This window comes from Ictalurus punctatus, chromosome 29, assembly GCF_001660625.3.
Source record: "Ictalurus punctatus breed USDA103 chromosome 29, Coco_2.0, whole genome shotgun sequence".
Classification (NCBI taxonomy): domain Eukaryota; kingdom Metazoa; phylum Chordata; class Actinopteri; order Siluriformes; family Ictaluridae; genus Ictalurus; species Ictalurus punctatus.
In genome coordinates this window covers 15,726,787-15,751,191 of record NC_030444.2, presented here as the reverse complement: position 1 = coordinate 15,751,191, position 24,405 = coordinate 15,726,787, and the positions used below count along the sequence as shown (strand labels likewise).

Genomic DNA, 24,405 nt, shown 5'->3' with positions numbered 1-24,405 from the left:
GAATGTCCTGAAAATGATATAAACCACTGGTGTACTAACAACCAGACATGGAACGGGTCGGCTAGGGAAAACAGCAGCAGTTGATGACAGAAACATTGTGAGAGCTGTGAAGAAAAACCCCAAAACAACAGTCAGTGACATCACCAACATCCTCCACAGGGCAGGGGTGAAGAAATCACAATCCACCGTTCGAAGAAGACTTCAAGTGCAGAGACATAGAGTCCATACCACAAGATGCAAACCACTCATCAGCAGTAAGAATCAGAAAGTCAGATTGGTATTAGCAAAGAAATACAGAGATGAGCCACAAAGTGATGGAAAGACCAAAGTGTGGAGAAAGAAAGGATCCGCTCATGATCCAAAACATACAAGCTGATCTGTGAAACATGGTGGAGGTAGTGTCATGGCTTGGGCTTGCATGGCTGCTTCTGGATCATTCTCACTAATCTTTATTGATGACGGAACTCATGATGGTAGCAGCAGAATGAATTCAGGAGTCTACAGAAACAATCTGTCTTCCAATTTACAGAGAAATCAGGAGGAACTTCATCATGCAGCAAGAGAATGACCCAAAAACACACTTCAACCTCAACAAAGGACTTCATCAGGGGGTAAAGTGGAAGGTTTTAGACTGGTCAAGTCAGTCACCAGACTTTAACCCAACTGATCAGCATTTCACCTTCTGAAGAGGCGACTGAAGGGAGAAACCCCCCTGTAAAACTGCCTGTAAAACAAACAACAACTGAAAGAAGCTGCGGTAAAAACCTGGAAAAGCAACACAATAGAAGAAACCAATAGTTTGCTGATATCAATGAGTTGCAGGCTTGATGTGGTTATTGCAAGCGAGGGACATGCAACCAAATATTAAGTGTTATTTACTTTAAGATGATCTGTTCCTCTACTTTTGCTCACCTAAAGATTCTGTGGTCTGCCTCCAAAGGTGTCATGTTCCAAGTTGCTTAACACGTCTAGATGTAAATATTGATGGAAATGAAAGCTGAAATTCTGATCTATCATCTCATGTTCATCTTTTGATCTCAAACCCAAATTTATTCAATGCAAAGCCAAAACAAATATGTGTCCTTGGTGTTCCAATACTTTTGGAGTGTACTGTATAGCCCCCTCTGTTTTGTGATGGAAGTTCACACTCGTATGATGCCACTGATATTTACTGCTGACTTGTGGTAGAAAGTCTCGAGGTATCTGACGATACAAAATTTACTTCCATTAATAAACTTTTAGTCTCCTTTTATTCTATAATTCATCTTACATAATTAAGATGCTTGAACCTCTAGTTCTTGCGGTTTATCTGGTTTTCCAGCGTGGAAGCGGCTTTCAGTAAATCACACCAGATCACAAACCTCTTTTCAAGTAGTGTTTCTGTCACAGCTCTAAAGGAAGTGGTGAGCAACCAGTGGGCAAACGTGTGAAAGAATTAAAAGAAGGTGTAAAAAGATGCTGACAAGGTTCACCTTCGTATTTTCAGGTGTTTGAGGCTTGATTTAGAATGTTGTGTGTGACGTGTAGACGGATCTTCACCTCAGTGTGATGTAGTGCTACAGAGACTAAAGACAAAAAGACAAGTCCTCGTGTATACTGTACGTATGTTTCGGAATCATTTGTAATAAAAATAAAGTTTGACACAAATGCATGTCTTTACTTTTGCATGCACGCTCTCAGACGAAAACCAGCACAGAGTCTCGTGCAGCTCTCTGTCACTGCAACTCATAATAGAAGCTGTGGCTGCTGTATGTAGGGCAGTACACTGGTGTGTATGAATGTGGTCTGCGCTGTTCGGTGGAACACAAGTATAAAAGTTTGTGTGAAAGTGTGTGTGGTGTTTGGACTGCTTCTTCCCACATGCATCAAACTAGCACTTTAAAAGTAGAACACACCACTGAGGTGAATACACACTTGGAAATAAAACTGTGTGCTGTATGTTAGCATAAGAAGGCATAACCACCACACAGAGCCTTTATAACCTCCATAAAACAATTCAGCTTCCAGTTTCACTTCATTAAAAAAGAAAATTCATTTTATTTCTGGTGTCATTATTGTTATTATTATTATTATTATTATTATTATTATTATTGTTATTATTATTATTATTACTGTTATTATTGTTATTATTATTATTATTGTTGTTATTATTATTACAAAACAAAGACAGTTTGGAATTTGAATTGTACACAAAGAAACAGCAGCATCACAACATTTTCTTATTTACGGTGTTGCTCGGTAATGTGTTGCCATAACAACCAACCCCCAGCATCAGTTAAACAGTGTTAGATTAATATTTAACTCATTCTCATCTCCAGATGAACAAACAGGCACAACTAACAAAGAAAGGCCTGACAGCACACACACCGAGTCGTTCACTAACAAAAGGCCGTTATCATGTGATCAGTAATTACAGACCAGCTGCTGTTCAGTTCCAACATCTGGTTTGTGGGGCATCTGGTCTTGATCCTGCATTAAACTTATTATAGAAGCTGAAAGGAGTCTGAGTTTAAAAAGGTTAGCGAGAGCAGTGAGCTGGAAAGGATGTGTGACGTACAGACGGATAAATTACAAGCAATTATTTATTTATATTATTTATTTATTTAAGGTCACAGATCAGCAGAGGACAATAAAAATAAACTGCAACATGAACCTTTATTGAACTGGACAGTTATTATAATAACGCATTTTGAAAGTTATTTCCAGTTTTAGAATAATACAGAATAAAACAAAATACACTGCACACATTCAGGGTCTTACTCATGTGATTGTTCAACAGGAAGCGTGAGTTTACAAAGAGGGTCTTACAGTAAGAAAGACAGGAAATGGAAAACTCCACAACCCAAAATATCAAACAAAAGTCATGCACGAACTCATACACATCATTACACCAGACTCTGTTTATAAAAGACTAAAACTTTCTACCAGACATCATGGAAATACGACACACTCCGAGATATAAATCTGAATCTGTACATTAAAATTCTGTATAAAATATGTTCGAGACTTGAGGAGATCAGAGACATTAGCCCTCGTGAACATTTTATGTTGTTGAAATAAAGTTAAACTTTTCTCAGATGCGTCAGTGCAATCAGTCACTTCCTTTAGACCTCATATGAGTATACATGATCTGACCATCGAAACTTCCTGTTTACTCAGAAGGTCTGCCCACGTGCCACTGAAAGATCCCCAAAGGCTGGGTTAAGTCGTGTTTAAGTCGTTTTTATGCCAGCTGAAGCTGAATGTGAAAGATCAGGTGCAAAACACTGTTTTAAATATATACAAGTAAATGTTTAGGATTTAAATTTCATTTAGAAACGATCTTTTATAATGGATGTTATATTAAAATGACAGGAACAGCATTTTACTTTTTCACAACTCAGACTTAAAAGCGTTCGGTGAAATCACAAAGATTTTAATCTGGTGAAGTTTTGTGTAAGGAGACGTTTATGTCTCTGTGGGTTTTCGGTATAATGAAGGAAAAGTGAATAATCTGAGGCAGTGATTTTTAAAAATGTTTCAACATGTTCTAACACTGCTTTTTTTATTAGTGCACTAAGTTATAGTATGGCAGTGTTGTGTTTGACAGGTTACCCGGTCTATCTTCTCTGTACTTTGGTCATGCTCCTGGGGAAGTTGTGCAAACAGAAAGCATGCAATCGACTGCCTTATTCTCAGTTCCGTGTTTTGCTAATATCCCTGAAAAACCAGCTGGAAGATATTGTGTGTTGGATTTTTAAAAATATTTTCTCCCCAGTTTGGTCACATGGCAATTTCCACCTACCAGTCAGCTCTCCCCGTCACACAACAGCTACCAACCAGGAGGGTGAAGGCTATCACGTGCTTCCTCAAGACACACAAAGCCAACACACTGCATCTTTTCAAACTGCTGCTCCTGCTGCCTCACAGGGCGATGTAACACACTCAGAGGAAAGAACTACCTGCCCTCTTCCACAATAATAAACTCACAGACACCCATGATTGTCATTGTGATTGACAGGCGAGAGAGAATAAGCCCCTCCCACACAGAGAGCACGGCTAAGTTTGCTCTTTTGGCTCCCGGATGTCTGTGGTATCATCAGGATTTAAACTGTTACCCCCCACATAATCAAACAAAGCTACACACATTCTGAACAAACACATTACACATCATTCAGGAGAAACCCAGTGAGCTCGGTAAACACCAGTCATGATGGTGGCGATGAAAATTCCATAAGATTGAGCTAAAGAGGAAGAAACATCGGAAAGTACCAAGACTCAGCAGATTGTTTCTGCCTGGCTCTGTGACTCATGAGTTATATTTATATCAAATATTTTAAGAATTCTAGTTTATAAGAAATAGGAGTTAGTGGTAGTGATGAAGATTTAATTCAGCAGGACAGGAGTCAGTATAACTGGAGTTATCTGTGCAGATATAAAGCTGAATGTTCTGTTTTTCATTCATACTCTGTTGTTAAAGCAATCTTCTGCTTTCAGCGTGTTCTGACTTGCTCTTCCTGACACTCTGTGGTTTCTGATGTGAAGTCTGAATGCCGTACACATTACAGTGCGGTAGATGAGATGAACTGATGTTCTGCCTCAGATCCAGAACCTACATACTGTAGTAGATCCATTATGGAGTCTGAAGCTTGACCATGTGATTTTGTGCTATAAATCAATAACAAAGCAACTTTGTATGTAAGAAGCTCTCATTATAAGTGTCTCAGCATGATGTGTTGCATTAGAGTGTTTTGCTGAAGTACAAACTATCAGGAGCGAGTGTCATTCCCTACAGCTAAAATACTGTCTCTGTAAACAGCTCTGCACGCCCACATGAGAAAACCAGTTTAGGGAGTGTTCCTCCTCTCCCGCCTTTTTACAACGACATTTAAATTCTGTTAAATCCAGTCCTTATCACTAGCAAACCAACATGAACGAGGTTTTCAGCTACTGATCACGCTTCCTGTCCCTGTACAATTATATTAGAGAATGTGAAATAGACCATCGTTGTAGTTTTAATGCTGCTTTTGAGAATGAACAGACTATTTAAATATTTCTTGTTAGCAAATACAAAGTAGGATTAGAATCGTGTTAAACTGTGGGCGATATGGGGAAGCAGTGACAGACTAGAAAACCACATCACTACCCTCATTCAACTGCAAAAACTGGCCAGATGTGTTTGCTGAGCCATCAAGTGATGGTGTTACTCGACACGAAAAGGTTTTGTGTTCGTTTTTGTTTGAAGCGGTTATTCCCCTGTTTTATACAATGCTCATTATAATCTTTGGGGAGATCATGTGACTAATTTCTTAATTTCTAATATGAAAACAACAAGCCCAGACACACACTGAGGCTTAGAGTCAGAACAGAGTGTTAGTACAGGAGTATTACAAACTGAAAGTATGGGACTGATGATGGAAAACCATCTCTCGACGTGTTCCAGCTTGCTGTTTGGGAAACAGGAAGCAGGTGAGAGGCAGCAGTCGTTGTCTGTAACTGACTCAGACAGTAAACACAAACATCTGCTGGGAATTTCTTTTTTTGGACCATTTACAGACATGAAAACCTGATAGGGGTATAGCTAAACCTGTGAGTGTTTCTCTGTGCTATTAAATAAATCCCAAGGCATTAAGACAGAGAATATTACAGGGTGTGGTCATGCAGGAGTGTGTTTTGGAGTGTTTTCAGTGTAAGTAAAATGCTTGCTCTGACATGCTCTCTCTCTCTCTCTCTCTCTCGTTGTGTATTTTGCTTCTTTTATTAAATTCATTAGAAATGCAAAATAGAAAGACAGACAAGCCACAAAACAAGGAAGTGAAATTTGTTCTGGAAAAGGAAACCAGGAAAAAACAACAACAGTGCAGTTACTGAAGACAAGACTGGATAAAAGACCAAATATAATTAAAGTAATGAATAATCAGGATATAGATTCAGAGTCAGTAAAAGAGTCTGTTCAGTCCTGCACCCTTCATCCAGTGCTCTCTCCATGCATCTACAGCTCTTCTCCTGTTGTGATAACTAACTAACTAACTAGCTCTCTGGGTAATATTAGCTAACTACAGTTTGGTATCCCCCTTATGCTCTGGCTGTTCTGCTGCACTGTGTGTGTTTATGGCTTCCAGCCACACAGGCTTTTAGATCACAAAAGCATTTGCTATGTTATTTGTATTGATTTGTGGATGATGGGAAATGGAGAGATGGTGCATTAGGTTCTCCAGCACAATAGGAGTCACAGAGGAAATGAAAACTGCCTGTGAGGTCTCGAATTCTCCGCTGGGGAATCTACTGACTCTCTGGTTGTTCTCACTGTTTCTGTGTTCTTACTGACCAAAATGTGACATTTAAACCTGATTCTCAGCTGACGAGAAACAAATCTACAGAACCGAGTCGTGCTTTTAACAAGCGCTCAGGTAGCAAAATGTTTCACATAAATACTGAAACTCTTCATTATCCCCATCTTTATAATGCACAACCTCCAAAACATTTAATGAACCATCAACAAAACAGTGACATTTGTCATAGTTAGTGCAGAGGTTTGTGGTTGGTTCAGTGCTCAGCTCTCCTCACACACACACACACACACACACACACACACACACACACACACACACAGTAAAGAGGAAGTGGTGATGGACCACCAGACTGCATCTATCATCAACTTTACATTTTTCTTTTACACAGGACCTGTGAAGTTCTGAAGCTACTCCTGAAGTGATCGTTCTGTTCGTTCTACACAAAGTGTTAATGTGTTTATTGAGAACCAATTGAGTCATTTGTTAGAGTCATTTTTTTTATATTAAAACCTCATTACACTCATTTTAAAATGTTATATAAAAATGAAGCATGATCATACATGATCATACATTACATAAAACATTTTTTTATTAAATGTCTGCAAGCATGAGCATGATATTTCTGGTCATAAGTACAGACTGGAGTGGAATCAGCATGTTACCTGCATGTAATGTAACGTCTACCTGAGGGTGTACAAACTTCTAAACACAGATAGAAGTCCAGTCCAGTGAAGAACTTCCTACAACAGGCTTGATAGAATAATTACTGACAGTGAATCATTACATTATAATAAACACCACACATTTCTTTACAATATAAATGTAAAAGTATGTTTTACACACTGACCCATGCTGATTCACAAAAATAAAATCGAACCAACACATCTGTTTGCTCAGTGCGTTACTAACACTTCAAATGAGCTCAGTTATAAGTTTAAACCTTTGTTTAATTGTTGTTTGATTTGATAAAGAATTCTCACATGGTGTAAATAAACTTCACAGGAAAGCTGAAACACGGTTATTTTAATCTGTTCATCTGTGTGGTGTGTTTTATCTGGGTCAGAGCTCCTGTAGATCTTTTTATTTCGAGGTCTTCATGACACAACAACAGTTCAGTTCAGGAAAAACAGAGAAATGTAAATACAGACATTAAAGTGCCACTTCACTAGTGTCGTTATTGATTATGAGCGTTTGATCTAACACACATAAAACACAAGTCCTGTAACAATCACAGTCAGAACTGTTCTCTGTTTTAGTAATAATGCAAAAATCACATGGAATTATGTAAAGCATTTCTCAAAGCTTATTCAAATCCACGGTAAACACGCATAACAAGTGAATGCAAATGACTTCTCAGCACCAGACTTTTGTTAATATGTGCAGACGAGTTTATAATGTACAGACATTAGAGGGAAGTCGAGAACACTGTGTTAATCATAATATTGGAGCACAGGTACATGACACGGTTCTGAAACTGTAAAATAGAAACTAAATGGGTTCAGGATGAGAATATGAACTGTTCAGATTGTTATTGCTACATGGTGATGGTTGGAGTTAGCAGCGTTGTTTATGGTCAGTAACACTGATGAACATGCGTGGGTCAGGCGTACAGCAGAGAACATAAACTACTGCATTTTTTATTCAGGACCGCCGTGTTTATATCGTACACGACGATGTTCAGTACTCGGGACTGCTGTGTTTATATCGTACACGACGATGTTCAGTACTCGGGACCGCCGTGTTTATATCGTACACGACGATGTTCAGTACTCAGGACCGCTGTAGCAGTTGGGACTAGGGATATGTTTAGGATGCTGGAGATGGTATCACGTGACATCATATAGTTATTACAAGGCAGTGGCAGTGTTTTCCACACTCTCCTTCTGACTATAAACACATTTATATTTTACTCTGGATGGTCTTTCTGTTTCATCATGTGCAGCAGTTAAAGACCTCGGAGTGATTATTGACTCCAGTCTATCATCTGATGCTCATGTAGATAATATTACTAGGATAGCTTTCTTTCATCTCAGAAATATTTCTAAAATAAGAAACATATTGTCACTACATGATGCGGAAATACTAGTTCATGCTTTCGTCACCTCTAGATTAGATTACTGTAATGCCTTACAGTCTGGATGTTCCAGTAGGAATATAAATAAGCTCCAGTTAGTCCAGAATGGAGCTGCTAGAGTCCTAACTAGAACTAGAAGATACGCCCACATCACCCCGATCTTATCCACACTGCATTGGCTCCCAGTAAAATCTCGCTTTAACTATAAATTACTTTTATTAACCTATAAAGCACTAAATTGTCTCGCGCCACTATATCTAAGCGACCTTTTGGTTTTATATGATCCGCCACGCCTACTTAGGTCAAAAGATGCAGGCTATCTGACGGTACCTGGAATAGTGAAGGCTACAGCAGGGGGAAGAGCTTTCTCTTATAGAGCCCCACAGTTATGGAACAGTCTTCCTATTAGTGTTCGGGACTCAGACACAGTCTCAGTGTTTAAGTCCAGGCTTAAAACGTATTTGTTTACTCAAGCCTACCCTGACTAGATTCTGTTCTACTACTTCGCAGTCATAATTATCTTTTTTCTCCCTCTCTCCTTTCGCCGAGCCCCACACGAATTTATGGAGATACTAGAGATCCTGATCCTTTCTGCCTCTGGATGGAGCTCAAATCTTCTTTAATTCCAGACTGCTGGGGCTACGGCTGCTCCTAACGCCATACAGACTTCATATAAATCCATAATGAACTTTTTCACACTATCTGTTGTTACCCAGATGAGGACGGGTTCCCTTCTGAGTCGGGTTCCTCTCAAGGTTTCTTCCTCTTAAAACATCTTAGGGAGTTTTTCCTCGCCACCGTCGCCACTCAGTGTCTTGCTCAGTTGTTTATATATTTCTGTAAAGCTGCTTTGAGACAATGTCTATTGTAAAAAGCGCTATACAAATAAAACTGAATTGAATTGATTTAAGTAATATTTGTAGGACTATTGTGTAATTATAACACATTTAAAATGTTTTTTAACGATAACATATTAGAGCGCCCACTAAGTACAGCTGAAAAGATGTTTAAAAGCGGTTTGTATTCAGAGCTGAGAGGAAAGTGTGAACTGAGCATGTCCACACAGGAGGAGCTGCAGCGGGTTGATGGACGTGAGCCAGTAAATACGCTAAAGCTAACAGCTCGGGAGATTGTGTAGAGTAGAAACATACATCATGTCGCTTACCTGCATTGTTTATTAAACTCTTCAGTGACACTGATGTTCGGGGAAACGGGAAAATGTGTGTGTGAGAAACGCTTACTATGGATTATGAAATGGTGGTGAATATTTTCTCAGGAAACAGGATTCTCTGGACTTTTCTCCCCCTACTGTGCTGTAAGTTTCCACCTTTCCTTCACAACACACCCAACTGTAAATATGAAGAGTTTCTATAAAATAAGTTGATCCTGAAGAGAGTAAAACTAGATGTGGAACTCAGGTGTAATACTGTGTGTGTTGGATGAAGGAGTTTTCCTCAGTGTTAATCTGAACAGTGATACAGCAGTTTAGAGCTGTGTGTTAATGAATCCTCTGAAAAGATCAGCTTTCACTCAACTCTGACTTTTCACACAGACAACAGTCTCTTAGTTTATTTCCTTTTATTAAACTCTCACAAATAAACACTAAACAGTACTTTTCATTGTCTCTGGGGATCTTCTCTCTACAGTACATCTGTTATTCCTATAGCTTCTATCCCTTGTGTTATTCTGTGAATGTGAATTTTATCCTAAACTTTATTTTAAAAACACAATTAACTTAAGGACCATTCATGTACCTTAATTTTTAGAGGCAGAGATTAAATGCACAGAAGGTGTACTGGACAATTCTGTGCATTTTATTTAAATATATCCCAATTTCTCCAAAGTTATTTACATATACACTCACTGTCCGCTTTATTAGGAACACCAGTACACCTGGACATTTATGCAGTTTTCTAATCAGCTAATAATGCAGATACAGGTGAAGAACTTCAGTTAATGTTCACTTCAAACATCAGAATGGTCTCTGTGACTTTAACTGTGGCATGGTTGTGGTTGTTGGTACCAGTTGAGCTGGTTTGAGTATTTCAGAAAGTGCTGATCTGGGATTTTCACACACAACAGTCTCTAGAGTTTATACAGAATGGTGCGAAAAACAAAAAACATCCCGTGTTGTGGAGGATCTGCAGGCTGAAACACCTTGTTGATGAGAGAGATCAGAGGAGAATAACCAGACTGGTCTGATCTGACAGGACGTCTATAGTAACTCAAATAATCACCATTCACAACAAGTTTCTGAAATACTCAACCCAGCCCTTCTGGTAGAACTTGACTTAACTGCATGATGTTTTGTATTGTGCTGCTGATAGATAACGGCAGTATGTACAGGTGTTCCTAATAAATTGGACATATGGGGTGTGATGGTCAGGTGTCCACATACGTTTGGACATGCAATGTGTCAGATTTGCAGAAGTATGTTATTTTTGTAGTTGAAAACAGCATTAATCTGGAGCACGGTATAGTTTTAATGGACTGTGTGTGATTATGATTGTGAGTGAAATGATTAATCTGAAGCTGAAGCTGTGCTGCAGGTTTACTGTGTGCAGCTGGAGACGAGACGGTCACACTGCAGGAAGTGGAAGGAACCACTATAACTCTCCATACTGGGATAACTGGAATTCAGAGTGATGCTCAGATTCAGTGGTTTTATGGACCTGAGAAAGCAGAGGAAATTATATTGATTAGGCAGGTGTTTAAAGGAGAAACTGTTACAGAAATCAGTGAGAGATTTAAAGAGCGACTGCAGCTGGACAGAATCAGTGGAGCTTTAACCATCAGGAACATCAGCAGAAACCATTCTGGAGTTTATTTATTACAAGTTCTCACTGGACGCATCTCATCTAGGACTTTCAGTGTCAGAGTTTATGGTGAGTAAAAGTGTTTCATGTCTCCTTCCTGTCCATGTTCAGTCTCATAACTTCATCAATACACAAAGGCCAATCAGAGTTTAGTTAAATGCATAATTTACAGATTAATCTGCCCTGAAATTTTAACAAAAAATAGTTTATACTTTTTATTTCCCTGCTTTACTAAAACCTCAGAAAACACCTGCAGTGGAACTGTATAAACTACATTACACTGACAGATGCAGTTTATCAAGGAGAAAAAAGTAATCATGGACAAGTAACTGTATAATCATCATTTTAATCTGGAAAACCTGGAAATGTATAGACTAGTGTTCAAATAATGTAAAACATCTGGAAAATGAGACTAGGGATAAAACATCCTGAAATTATTATCCACTGAGATTTGGATTAAATGAATCTCAGCCATGGTTGTAAACCTAACCAGTGACTGTCTCTAACAGTGAAGAACTCTGCAGACTTCAGCTGTAATATTTCAGTAAAATGTGTGATATAATAATAATTTGCTAAGAATGGTTTGTGTCAGTGTGTGTCTCCTTTTGAATTTAGTCAATGAGGGATTATATCACACACAGCACTGTCGAGATCTGGATTGTGATTGGTCAGAAGGTGTTGATTAATTCTCTATAACAGCAGCTCTGACAGTAGCGCAGCTAAACATCACAGGTTTATATTTATGCACTTGTTCTAATTCGTTATTGTTTCTATAGTAACGGCTCGTTCACATGCGGAATGACAGGAATTTACACTTTGCAGTTTCTTGGTAACATGACAAACTGTGTTTATTTGTCTACTTAAACTGATGAGAAGGAAAAAGAGAGGCTGACGAGGGAATGTGTAATGTGCAGTGTGTAACCAAACTAATATTAAAGTAAAACACAGAACAGGTGAACACATTAGGGGAGCCAACCTATGAAAAGACAGTAACAAAAGCACATGGAGAACTAAACGAGAGAAAGCAGCACTTGCAATGCTGTGATACATTGAGAGGGAATTCATGACAGAACAGCTGTTTCATGGTTCATGGATGTTCCACATTAAACATAACTATAAAAAGATTAAAAATGACTTTTGGTTATGGCTTATTTTTTAAATAAAAATGTAAATGTTTTCAAATTGCTGTGGTATAAATAAAAAAAGCACAGGGATGTGCTGTTATAGGAAATTAATCACCTTCAGAGTGTTACCAGTAATGCTAATTTTAGTAGCTAATTATTATTTTATTTTATTATTATTTTGCTTTAAATGTCTTCTAGAGCTGATGATTAGATTAGAGCTCTAATATTTTCTGTTTTAATCTGTGTTTCTGTTTCTTAGCTCCAGTATCGACTCCAGTAATAATAAAAAGAGAAAGTCAAAGTGTGGTTTCCACAGAGCCGTGTTCCCCCCTGTGCACTGTGGAGAATGGAGAAGATGTGACGTTATCCTGGTACAGAGAGAACGAGAGAATCTCCATCACCAATAACACAGATTTCAGTGTTCCCCTCAATCTCCCACTTCAAATACAACACCATGATAATAACACCAACACTTATATCTGTGTGTCTGCAAACCCTGTCAGTAATAAATCATCTTCTCTCAACATCACACAGCTCTGTGATCATCACTCAGGTACGTCAGAGAGTCTACACTATCATCACTTTGAATAGAACAGAATAATGAATATTCATGAAGGAGTGAGACAGGTGACTGAAGATTAAGATATAAAATGAATTCATTATTGACGGTGTGTCAGTCTGGTTGGTTAAAGAAAAGTCCGTAGTTTAAATGTTTCTGGGTGAAAGTCTCAGTGAGATTTGTTCAGTGAACACAACATCGTTCAGTGGAGTCAATATCAATAATACCGTGGAAAAGTGCAGCGAGGTTTCATATTTCACCGACTGCAATGGAATATTTATCACGTGCTGGCGTCATGTTACAGGTTTCTGACGGATCTGAGGGAAGATGTGTGATGTAGGGCTGGGTGATATGACCATATAATATCGCTATTGTGATCAATTATACCACAGCACACTTTTCTGAGATATTGCTGAGTATCACAAAATCTTTTTATGAAATTTCTCTACTTTCTTTTCTAACAATTACATTTACACAATAGATATTAAATAAATATCACAGTCTTTTTTATGTTCTGTTTTACTGCTACTTCAGTTTTGCTGTCAGTTTGTATTTTGTATCTTCGAGTATCAAGATATGATATTTTGGTCGTATCACCCTGCCTTAGTCTTATATCTGTGTCATATAGAGAAAATAATTTATGAATATATTATAATCTTTACAGGACAAACTGATCGTTCCCGTTCACTGCTTCCTGTCCTGATATCTGCTGGAGGTTTTGTGTTATTAATAATATGTGTAACGTTGTGGATTTGGCTGAAAAAGAAAAAGCAGCAAGGTAAGTAATGCATCTTTCTGTTCCTGTGTTTAGTTTTTACATTCGGCAGGTTTCATGAAATTGAATCTGATCTGTGTGTCTTTAGTTTCTGAGAAACCTGAAGTGACTTACGCTGATGTGAATGTTACAGCTCACAGTGCAGAGAGAGTTAAAGAGGTAAACATCGAAATCTAACTTCTGAAAATGATGATGATGTGAAATTCAGTAGAGGTTTTAGTATAAAAATCAGGTTTGTTCCACAGGAGTGATAAAGTCTCGCCTGATTCAGTACTGAAATATACCGCTGTGTCTTACAGGAAGAAAAACCCGGAATAACGCAGGTTGAAGCGGAGACTGATCCAGTGGTGTATGCAGATGTGAGGAGATAAGTCAACATCTGTATATCCTTTTTATTATTTTAATGAGTTTTATTTTTGAATTGAACATACTTCTGTTCACAATTGGTCATAAATGTTCAGTGTTTGTGTCACATAAACCATTTACACATTTACAGTGTGTACATCCTGTACAGTAAACGTTAAAGTGTGAACTTGGTAATGTTTGATATTATTTAGAGATCATTTCAGCCTAGAGTTTGATGGGATTATAGGAAGTAGATTTCAGAGTCTATTAACTGAGTTCTGTCTGAATTAGTATTCCTGCTTGTGTTTGTCTCGTCATAAACATATTTATAAACTGATTAATCCCTGAGAAATCCTGCAGGGGTTAGGGCGTGGCTTCAGGCATCAGGGTCTAATATTTGAATATTTGCATGCTCTGACTAGCAACATTAAAGTTAGCAAAGACCCAAGTGTCAGAAAGTTAAAGTAAAAAACGAGCTTCAGCGAATCAGCAGCTTTCAGTGTTTACGCTTCTCACATTACAGCCGTATTGTTCAGATCAGATATCAGACATCAGATCAGATACAGGATACACAGCTCTGTGTTAGACGTGTGTGGGACTAGTTTCTCAACCCAACCCCCACCAGCTCCTGAAGGAATTCTAACTAAACCCCACCCATAACACCAGACTGTTAAAGCTCCAGACTGAGAGAGAGACAGATCTAGAAGACGGTGTTAAAGGTGTTAGTCCGTGTTGTTTATTTGCTCATCAAATTAACTCGTTCCTGAAAAACCTGATAATCTGGTCTTCTTCCTGGAACATGGCTCGTTCTGGCTTAGTGTCGCTCTAACAAACACAACGTCATAGCAGTCAGGACAGAAAATATAAGATGTAGGAGAGACGTTTGCCGAGTTTATTTTTTATTATTTTTTTTATTAAAATAAAACTGTAAATATGTAAATTCCCCTTTTTTATTTTGGCTTTATGGCTATTAAAACACTGAGCTTCTGCACAGTTTGGGGATTTTTAATTACATTACATTTTTAATTAAAAACAAATTAATGCTAAACTTGTAAAGTTTAAAGGCTGTAAGGTTTCTCTCATTAAATGACTAAGTCCATTATTGTTTATTTCAGTGATCACACACACACACACACACACACACACACACACACACACACACACAGTTTAGCCCACAGAGATCCGTCCTTCCCTGTTTTTAATGGGCGTTGTCCTTGAATTAAATAATAAATGTCTATTACACACAACACTGCCCCCTGCTGTTCATAAACAGTACTGTGCAAAAGTCTACACACCCTTATTATTATTATTTTAATAAATGAAGAGATGTTTATTTGATTTTTTTGTCATTAATGTGTGAGTAGAAAATTAACACAACTAGGTTTTATTACTTATACAAGTAGTTACATTTTATATGAAAAGTTACAGAGACGAATGTTCTAGAAGTGCTCAGTAATAGAGGACATTTCAGATAAACCCATAATGAGTCTGTTCTGGTTTTACTGCAGAACCAAAGTGAGAACCAAATATTCAATAGAACTGTGTGAGGTTCTCCAAGATGCAGAAAACCTGAACCTGAGAGAACGGATACAGGTTTAAAGGCTTCATAACAAATACTGATTTACTTTATTAATGTTTACTGCTATTTATAGTTTATTTATTTTATATATAGAAACATTTATTATATTTGAGGGCTTTTACACAGTACTGTACAATCTATTCTGTTACAGTGATAAAAGATAAATAAGAAATATCAATTCTGATCCTTTAAAACAATCAGACAACAACATCCATGTTCCTCTGTCACCTGTATAAGTATTTCTTTATATAAATTATTTTTACCAAACCAAAAGCCAGGAACTAATCTCCCAGAGCTTTTAATAGGATCTACAGCTGATATTTCCTACAACAGTTTCCCATCACTTACACTTTAACTTTTCCTTTCTTCATATCAGTTAAATCAGAAAAACTAAATCATTTCTCATGTCATTTATAAAAGATATTAATATTTACTAGTTTTGTGCTTTGATCATAGAATCATAAAGGGATGTGATGAAGTCTCATGAGTTTTTTCCAGTATATAATTATCTCTAAAGTCACACTGTATCTATCAACTGTGTGATTATAAATCAATTTTACACCAACACACTTATTTATTTTATTATTTATGCCCAAATCATTCTCAGTTGTTAGCTAGAGAAAGAGAGAAGGAGAGAAAGTTGATGAAAACAGTTTCTCCTACCGTAAAGAGCTCAGTAAAGCCTCCAGGTCAGAGGACGACGATGTCCTTTTGAATCACATCCATGTGAGGACACTGCTGTGTAAATGGTCAACAATTAGCATTGTTCAGTAGCAGAAAATCAGGTTTCAGGAATGTTTTAAGTGGTTTATCAACATTACTTTCATTCTTTTGCTGTACTGAGACAATGCTCTGACCTTCACGAGCCGCACGCCTGCGCTTTCAAAATGGTGGGAATGAAGGAAGCGAACGGCTTTTATTTCCCCTCTATACACAGGGCGGCGTGAACCCCGTGACGAAGACGTGACGAGGACTTGACGAGGACACTGGCGCTTTCCAGCTTATTTACATGCACGAATCCAAACCCTTTACACACTGAACACATAGACATTAACGATGGTGAAGCACAGAGTCCTACCTGTCTAGAACCTTCCAGCAGGTACATGAGTTCTCTTTCAGAAACCTGAGTGTAAAACCAGGAAGATGATTCAGCACATCACACAGGAACATCCTGGACATGTAATGGACTTGTTCCAGTTACAGATATTCTCACTGTAAAGATGGATTTCAGGTTTAAAAAGTTCCTCATGTGTTTATTTATTTTGTGTTAAAACTAGAGCAGTGTGACAGACAGCCCTGATCTCAGACCTGATGAGGAAAGGTCACAGTCCTGCTGATATTTCCATAAGTTTGCTTAGTGGATCAGGTGAGGGATAAAACTGCGTTCAGTAGAAAACAATGGTGTATTCACTTCTCCTTTCTCTCATTTAACACATTCATCACTGAGGGAGTTTTATATCACTTATAGCTTTCATAATTATCTTTAATATGATAAAGTTTTATTTATGACCTTTATTTGGAAGTGTGTGTGTAGACAGGTACAGCAGGTACAAAAGAGTTTGCTACATTTTTGCATGTTAATAAAGACGTTAAATATTTATTTATTATCTTCATTATATTTATTATTTAAGCCCATTGATAACACAGTGCTGATTAATACAGGATTCTGATTGGTCAGAGGGTGTTGATTAATTTTCCCACAGGTTTATTACCGGTTCGTATTAATGTACTCGTTGTAATATGTTATTGTTTCTATAGAAACAGCTTATTAACTGGGACTTGTACATTTATATTTACACATAAAAGTTTTTAAAATGTGTAATCGCTGATATGTTGGAAGTTTCCTGTAAGGATAAATTTATTGAACATTTATGGCAGGAGTCTCCAGTGTCAGCTCTTTAAACAGTAACACAAGAAGCTGTGATTTTTGTCTTTATAATGTTTTTTATGGATGTTCCATACCATTAAATGTAACTATAAACAGATAAAAAAAAGTGTGACATGGTGGAAAAAGACACCTGGGGACGTGCTAATGTGGGAAAATAATCGGCTTCATTGTCGTATCAGTAACTTCGCTTCATCACACCACCCCACCACTGAATATTTTACTGTAACAGTCATTTATTTTGGAAGTGTAATATTCCCATTCTTGTCCTCTGGCTGCTGCACATTTCGGTTATATTCGTGTTAAAAAGGAAGGATTTTCCTCTTCCTGGCTGAAGGTTGTATATTTCTGCACAGACAGGAATTTAAATGGAACTTCATCCTGAAATCTCCACATCACAGGAGAGAGAGAGTTAATGTTGTGTGATCTGGAGTGTGTTCACTGTGAGATTCCAGAACCAGGAACTGTGTGTGTGTATAAAGCACAATATAAGGGAAGTGTGTACACTATCAGAGGAACTATTTATGCTAAAATTTTGCTTATATGCTGGTTACATTATCAACATCCTAATGAATGCCATATTATCAATAAAAGTCTACTGAGAGACAGTAAACATGTTGCTGCATGTGTACATGATTTAATTTAATCACCGTCAATTTAAATACAGAATTAGACCATTTAAAAACATTGAACAAAGGATTTACTGCTAAAGTAGATATTTCATTTTAAAAGTTGAAGCTACTGAATTTCCACTGAGTTCCAGACGGCTATTAAATGAAACAATGACACGGGTTCAGTCCTAACCTTTAAATGACGTCTGCACTGATTGTTCTGAAGCAGAAAATCAGGTCTCAGGTTTCTAAAACTGACCTTCAGCATTTCCCATTCTTTTTAAATCTAAATACAGAATTAGACTATTTAAAGTAGAAATTACTGTTAAAGTAGAAATTTTGCAAATGCTTTACCTTCAGCCCAATTTACATACAATCTGTATTTCTGATATTTAAACGTTTTAAAGATTTGTATTTAGAGCTCTGATTTTATTAAATCTCAAAAACCTAGAATATAATTTTGAATTTCAGCCTGTTGCTAGGTGTTTGAGTTGTGACAATTGAGACCAGATAGAACGGAACAGTTGAGGGTTAAGAGCTCTGCTCAAGGGACCAGCAGTGGCAGCGTGGTAATGTTGGGATTTGAACTCACAACCTTCGGATGAGTAACCCAGTGCATGAGCTACTATATTATAACAGGTGGTAGTCCAGATGGGTGTTATAGTATTCCAGGTGATTGCTAGGTGGTTGCTGTGGTGTTCTATGTGGTTGTTATTTTATCTTAAGTGGTGCTAGTTCATTGCCAGGTTGTTGCTATATTTTCTGAGGTGGTTGCAAGGGTGTTCCTAGGTGTTCGGGCCATATCAGTGTCTTTATCTCTCTGGAATATCTGCCTCAGCTTGCATAGCATAGAGTGGGTAAAGGGGAACCAGTGACTGAGCATAAATATTAAATAATTTATTTGTACAATAATCTAAAACTTTGAGTATTCTTCCTATAGCACAATCCTCCACAACCAGTTCATTGTGTGCTTTGTGCTGTTTCCACCTTGTGGTCAAAATTTGTATTACACATAAAATGGTGTTGAAGTGACGTCGCCATAGACAGACTGGATTACAAAAACACTCAGTGCTGATGGGTGACTGTATGTTGTCGAATCTCAGTTCCTTATTACAGGGTTCCTCAAAAAATTCACTAGACATAAGCCTATAGCATAAGTCCAGTGTGATAGCCTCCTCACTTCATTCTGTTTGAGGCTTTGTAGTTATTAATGTCGTCCTGCTCCATCAGTATCTATGGTCACGAGCAGCTGCTGGTTTCTCTGAAGCTAGAATTTCAGTCCATGGCAAACAATCCTTTGTAGTGAGATCATTTGGACAATAATACTGTTTTGTACGTCTGATTCATTCTTTACATCATCACGGCCTGTCCCTTGTATTCTGGTGAACATCCACACATTCACAAGAAACCACATGGAGTCTTTACCTGGTGATTACACCTCATCACACGCTTCACCCTTCATTAAAACCAACAACCTCATGTTACTTTTTCCTCAAGAGTTTCAGGCAGATGATTGTGATTTGCTCTGAAACGTGACAGTTTTTCTCTCAGTAAAATCCTTTAATAATAAATCTGTAGTGATGATAATGACATTAATGTAGCTGTAAAATGAGAAGTTTAAAGTGTAAAGTGAAAAACAAAAGAAAGAAGAGATTGGATGTGTATGAAATTCTAATTTCTTATTATAGTTATTATCTTCACTATTATTGCATAATTATAAAACGTGGTAATGTAATAGAGGCCATTTCACATTTTCGTATTCTTGACTTAACCGCCTGCACTTCACCTAATAGACCTGTAGGTGGCACTTGGACTTCATTTAACCAACTATGAAAGTTTCATTAAATAGTAAATCAATACAAGATGCAGTAACAATAGAAATGATACTTGCCGTCTTTTTATTTTTAACCATTTCACCTTTGTTTAAAAAACAAACAAACCTGAAAACAGACAGACTACGTAGTTTTCAACCGATGTATGAATTAAACCGGGAAATTTCCGCTCTGCTTTACACTGTCCAATGAAATTTGAGCTTGTTGTGCCACGTCACGATTGGTTGGTGTATACATGACAAAAGGGCATCGATTATGAATTATGTAATATTTTAAAACACGCAACATGTAGAGCAATCATATGTGGCTCCCCGGATGTAGGTAGCCGTAGGTTCCCCGGATGAACCTGATAAAAATCAAAATAAACTAAATGCAGTGTCATTTAAAGGCCACTAGGTGTCGTTACTGACAGACTGAGTTTTTCATAGTGTGAATAATTGTGAGTTCCTGCAGCTTTACCTCAGCGGTAAATACATTTATTTAGAGAATTATTAAGCAGTATTTGACGGTTTCTTATTTTTCTTCAGTTAGTTATACACATTCTTACAAATATCCTCCTGTAGCTCTGGCACTGAGTTCTCTGTTGTGTTAGCGCTCAGCACTAGTGTGTAGTTCCCAGCATGCTTTGCGTCATCATGTGCTTGGGCAGTGTTGAACCTGTCTGGAATTATGATCAGTTATAACATTTTCTCCATAATTAGGTTTAAATGTAATCTTTATTGACCAATAGTAATGCTGTGTTTGCTGGATGATTATAGTAATTACACTGCTTTAATTACACTTCTCTGACAAAACAACACCCTGTGGTACTGTTACAACACACTGTGTAACAAGAAAATAGACCAGACAAATGGTCACCATGGAAACGGGTTCATTTTGATCGTACTGAAAAATCCACCCCGAGTTACAGTTCCCTTCGAAAGTATCGGAACAGCAAAGCCACATCTATTTTTTTTTTGTGCTATATATTGAAGACATTTGGGTTTGAGATCAGAAGATGGATATGAGACGACAGATCAGAATTTCAGCTTTCATTAACTCATATATACATCCATGTTTGTTAAACAACTTAGAACATGGCATCTTTTGTTTGAACCCAGCCATTTTTTCAAGTGATCAAAAATATTGGAACACATGACTGATAGGTGTTTGCTGCCCAGGTGTATCCTGTTAAATTAATTGTTTAAAGAATTAATAGCACTGAACATGTACTCTTGGTTTGAGCCCTAGTTTTTGCCTGTGAAGACCATTTGTTGTTAAAAAGGATAAACCAACATGAAGACCAGAGAGCTGTATATGGGAGAAAAACAAGCTAATTTTTAGCTGAGAAAAGAGGGAAAGTATAACAAAGCCATTGCACAAGCATTGTGTATAGCCAATACAACAATTTGGAATGTCCTGAAAATGATATAAACCACTGGTGTACTAACAACCAGACATGGAACGGGTTGGCCAGGGAAAACAGCAGCAGTTGATGACAGAAACATTGTGAGAGCTGTGAAGAAAATCCCCAAAACAACAGTCAGTGACCTCACCAACATCATCCACACGGCAGGGGTGAAGGTATCACTATCCACCATGTGAAGAAGACTTCAAGTGCAGAGACATAGAGTCCATACCACAAGATGCAAACCACTCATCAGCAGTAAGAATCAGAAAGTCAGATTGGAATTAGCAAAGAAATACAGAGATGATCCACAAAAGTTCTGGAACTAAGATTAACCTCTACCAAAGTGATGGAAAGACCAAAGTGTGGAGAAAGAAAGGATCTGCTCATGATCCAAAACATACAAGCTGATCTGTGAAACATGGTGGAGGGAGTGTCATGGCTTGGGCTTGCACGGCTGCTTCTGGAACATTAATCTTTATTGATGATGGAACTCATGATGGTAGCAGCAGAATGAATTCAGGAGTCTACAGAAACAATCTGTCTTCCAATTTACAGAGAAATCAGGAGGAACTTCATCATGCAGCAAGAGAATGACCCAAAAACACCCTTCAACCTCAACAAAGGACTTCATCAGGGGGTAAAGTGGAAGGTTTTAGACTGGTCAAGTCAGTCACCAGACTTTAACCCAACTGAGCAGCATTTCACCTCCTGAAGAGGAGACTGAAGGGAGAAACCCCCCTGTAAAACTGCCTGTAAAACAAACAACAACTGAAAGAAGCTGCGGTAAAAACCTGGAAAAGCAACACAATAGAAGAAACCAACAGTTTGCTGATATCAATGAGTTGCAGGCTTGATGTGGTTATTGCAAGCGAGGGACATGCAACCAAATATTAAGTGTTATTTACTTTTAGATGATCTGTTCGTATACTTTTGCTCAACTAAAGATTCTGTGGTCTGCCTCCAAAGGTGCCATGATCCAAGTTGCTTAACACATCTAGATGTAAATATTGATGGAAATGAAAGCTGAAATTCTGATCTATCATCTCATGTTCATCTTTTGATCTCAAACCCAAATTTATTCAATGCAAATCAAAAAAAAAAAAGAAAAAAAAGTGTCCTTGGCGTTCCAATACTTTTGGAGGGTACTGTATAGCCCCCTCTGTTTTGTGATGGAAGTTCACACTCGTATGATGTCACTGATATTTACTGCTGAGGTGTGATAGAAAGTCTCGAGGTATCTGACGATACAAAATTTACTCCCATTAATAAACTTTTGGTCTCCTTTTATTCTATAATTCATCTTACATAATTAAGATGCTTGAACCTCTAGTTCTTGCGGTTTATCTGGTTTTCCAGCGTGGAAGCGGCTTTCAGTAAATCACACCAGATCACAAACCTCTTTTCAAGTAGTGTTTCTGTCACAGCTCTAAAGGAAGTGGTGAGCAACCAGTGGGCAAACGTGTGAAAGAATTAAAAGAAGGTGTAAAAAGATGCTGACAAGGTTCACCTTCGTATTTTCAGGTGTTTGAGGCTTGATTTAGAATGTTGTGTGTGACGTGTAGACGGATCTTCACCTCAGTGTGATGTAGTGCTACAGAGACTAAAGACAAAAAGACAAGTCCTCGTGTATACTGTACGTATGTTTCGGAATCATTTGTAATAAAAATAAAGTTTGACACAAATGCATGTCATTACTTTTGCATGCACGCTCTCAGAAGAAAACCAGCACAGAGTCTCGTGCAGCTCTCTGTCACTGCAACTCGTAATAGAAGCTGTGGCTGCTGTATGTAGGGCAGTACACTGGTGTGTATGAATGCGGTCTGCGCTGTTCGGTGGAACACATGTATAAAGGTTTGTGTGAAAGTGTGTGTGGTGTTTGGACTGCTTCTTCCCACATGCATCAAACTAGCACTTTAAAAGTAGAACACACCACTGAGGTGAATACACACTTGGAAATAAAACTGTGTGCTGTATGTTAGCATAAGAAGGCATAACCACCACACACAGCCTTTATAACCTCCATAAAACAATTCAGCTTCCAGTTTCACTTTATTAGAGAAAATTCATTTTATTTCTGGTGTCATTGTTATTATTATTATTATTATTATTAAAATTATTATTATTATTACAAAACAAAGACAGTTTGGAATTTGAATTGTACACAAAAATAAACTCACAGACACCCATGATTGTCATTGTGATTGACAGGCGAGAGAGAATAAGCCCCTCCCACACAGAGAGCACGGCTAAGTTTGCTCTTTTGGCTCCCGGATGTCTGTGGCATCATCAGGATTTAAACTGTTACCCCCACATAATCAAACAAAGCTACACACATTCTGAACAAACACATTACACATCATTCAGGAGAAACCCAGTGAGCTCGGTAAACACCAGTCATGATGGTGGCAATGAAAATTCCATAAGATTGAGCTAAAGAGGAAGAAACATCGGAAAGTACCAAGACTCAGCAGATTGTTTCTGCCTGGCTCTGTGACTCATGAGTTATATTTATATCAAATATTTTTAAAATTCTAGTTTATAAGAAATAGGAGTTAGTGGTAGTGATGAGGATTTAATTCAGCAGGACAGGAGTCAGTATATCTGGAGTTATCTGTGCAGATATAAAGCTGAATGTTCTGTTTTACATTCATACTCTGTTGTTAAAGCAATCTTCTGCTTTCAGCGTGTTCTGACTCGCTCTTCCTGACACTCTGTGGTTTCTGATGTGAAGTCTGAATGCCGTACACATTACAGTGCAGTAGATGAGATGAACTGATGTTCTGCCTCAGATCCAGAACCTACATACTGTAGTAGATCCATTATGGAGTCTGAAGCTTGACCATGTGATTTTGTGCTATAAATCAATAACAAAGCAACTTTGTATGTAAGAAGCTCTCATTATAAGTGTCTCAGCATGATGTGTTGCATTAGAGTGTTTTGCTGAAGTACAAACTATCAGGAGCGAGTGTCATTCCCTACAGCTAAAATACTGTCTCTGTAAACAGCTCTGCACGCCCACATGAGAAAACCAGTTTAGAGTGTTCCTCCTCTCCCGCCTTTTTACAACGACATTTAAATTCTGTTAAATCCAGTCCTTATCACTAGCAAACCCAGATGAACGAGGTTTTCAGCTACTGATCATG

At 37.8% G+C, this 24,405-nt stretch overlaps 2 protein-coding genes and 2 long non-coding RNA genes across 5 annotated transcripts in view; 3 read left to right on the top strand and 1 right to left on the bottom strand.

Moving 5' to 3' along the window:
- The window catches only part of LOC108260518 (natural killer cell receptor 2B4), a 49,948-nt gene that overhangs the window by 14,481 nt on the left and 11,062 nt on the right, over nt 1-24,405 (top strand). The gene's annotated exons all lie outside the window — the stretch shown is intronic.
- On the top strand, nt 5,515-7,607 carry LOC124626567 (uncharacterized). The gene is made up of 2 exons (XR_006981433.2): nt 5,515-5,668; nt 6,661-7,607. It is a non-coding gene; the product is annotated as an uncharacterized LOC124626567 (long non-coding RNA).
- On the top strand, nt 9,275-16,432 carry LOC108260589 (natural killer cell receptor 2B4). The gene is made up of 6 exons (XM_047152132.2): nt 9,275-9,661; nt 10,896-11,231; nt 12,546-12,839; nt 13,510-13,623; nt 13,709-13,779; nt 13,920-16,432. Exons 1-6 carry the CDS (start codon nt 9,589-9,591, stop codon nt 13,989-13,991), a joined length of 960 nt encoding a protein of 319 aa, XP_047008088.2. The 5' UTR covers nt 9,275-9,588; the 3' UTR covers nt 13,992-16,432.
- LOC128629452 (uncharacterized) lies at nt 9,910-16,496 on the bottom strand. 2 transcript variants are annotated; one of them, XR_008393799.1, is made up of 3 exons: nt 16,366-16,496; nt 16,208-16,282; nt 9,910-11,018 (listed from the first exon to the last, which is right to left on the bottom strand). It is a non-coding gene; the product is annotated as an uncharacterized LOC128629452 (long non-coding RNA). The 2 variants fall into 2 exon arrangements; XR_008393800.1 differs by lacking the exon at nt 16,366-16,496 and having other exon boundaries at nt 16,208-16,345.

What these genes read in the sequence shown, in the direction of transcription:
- LOC108260589 (XM_047152132.2), top strand. Translation starts at nt 9,589, where the DNA reads ATGGATTATGAAATGGTGGTGAATATTTTCTCAGGAAACAGGATTCTC. An exon ending in GCTCTGTGATCATCACTCAG is followed by an intron (nt 12,840 to 13,509) that starts GTACGTCAGAGA and finishes TAATCTTTACAG; the next exon opens with GACAAACTGATCGTTCCCGT. An exon ending in GAAAAAGAAAAAGCAGCAAG is followed by an intron (nt 13,624 to 13,708) that starts GTAAGTAATGCA and finishes GTGTGTCTTTAG; the next exon opens with TTTCTGAGAAACCTGAAGTG.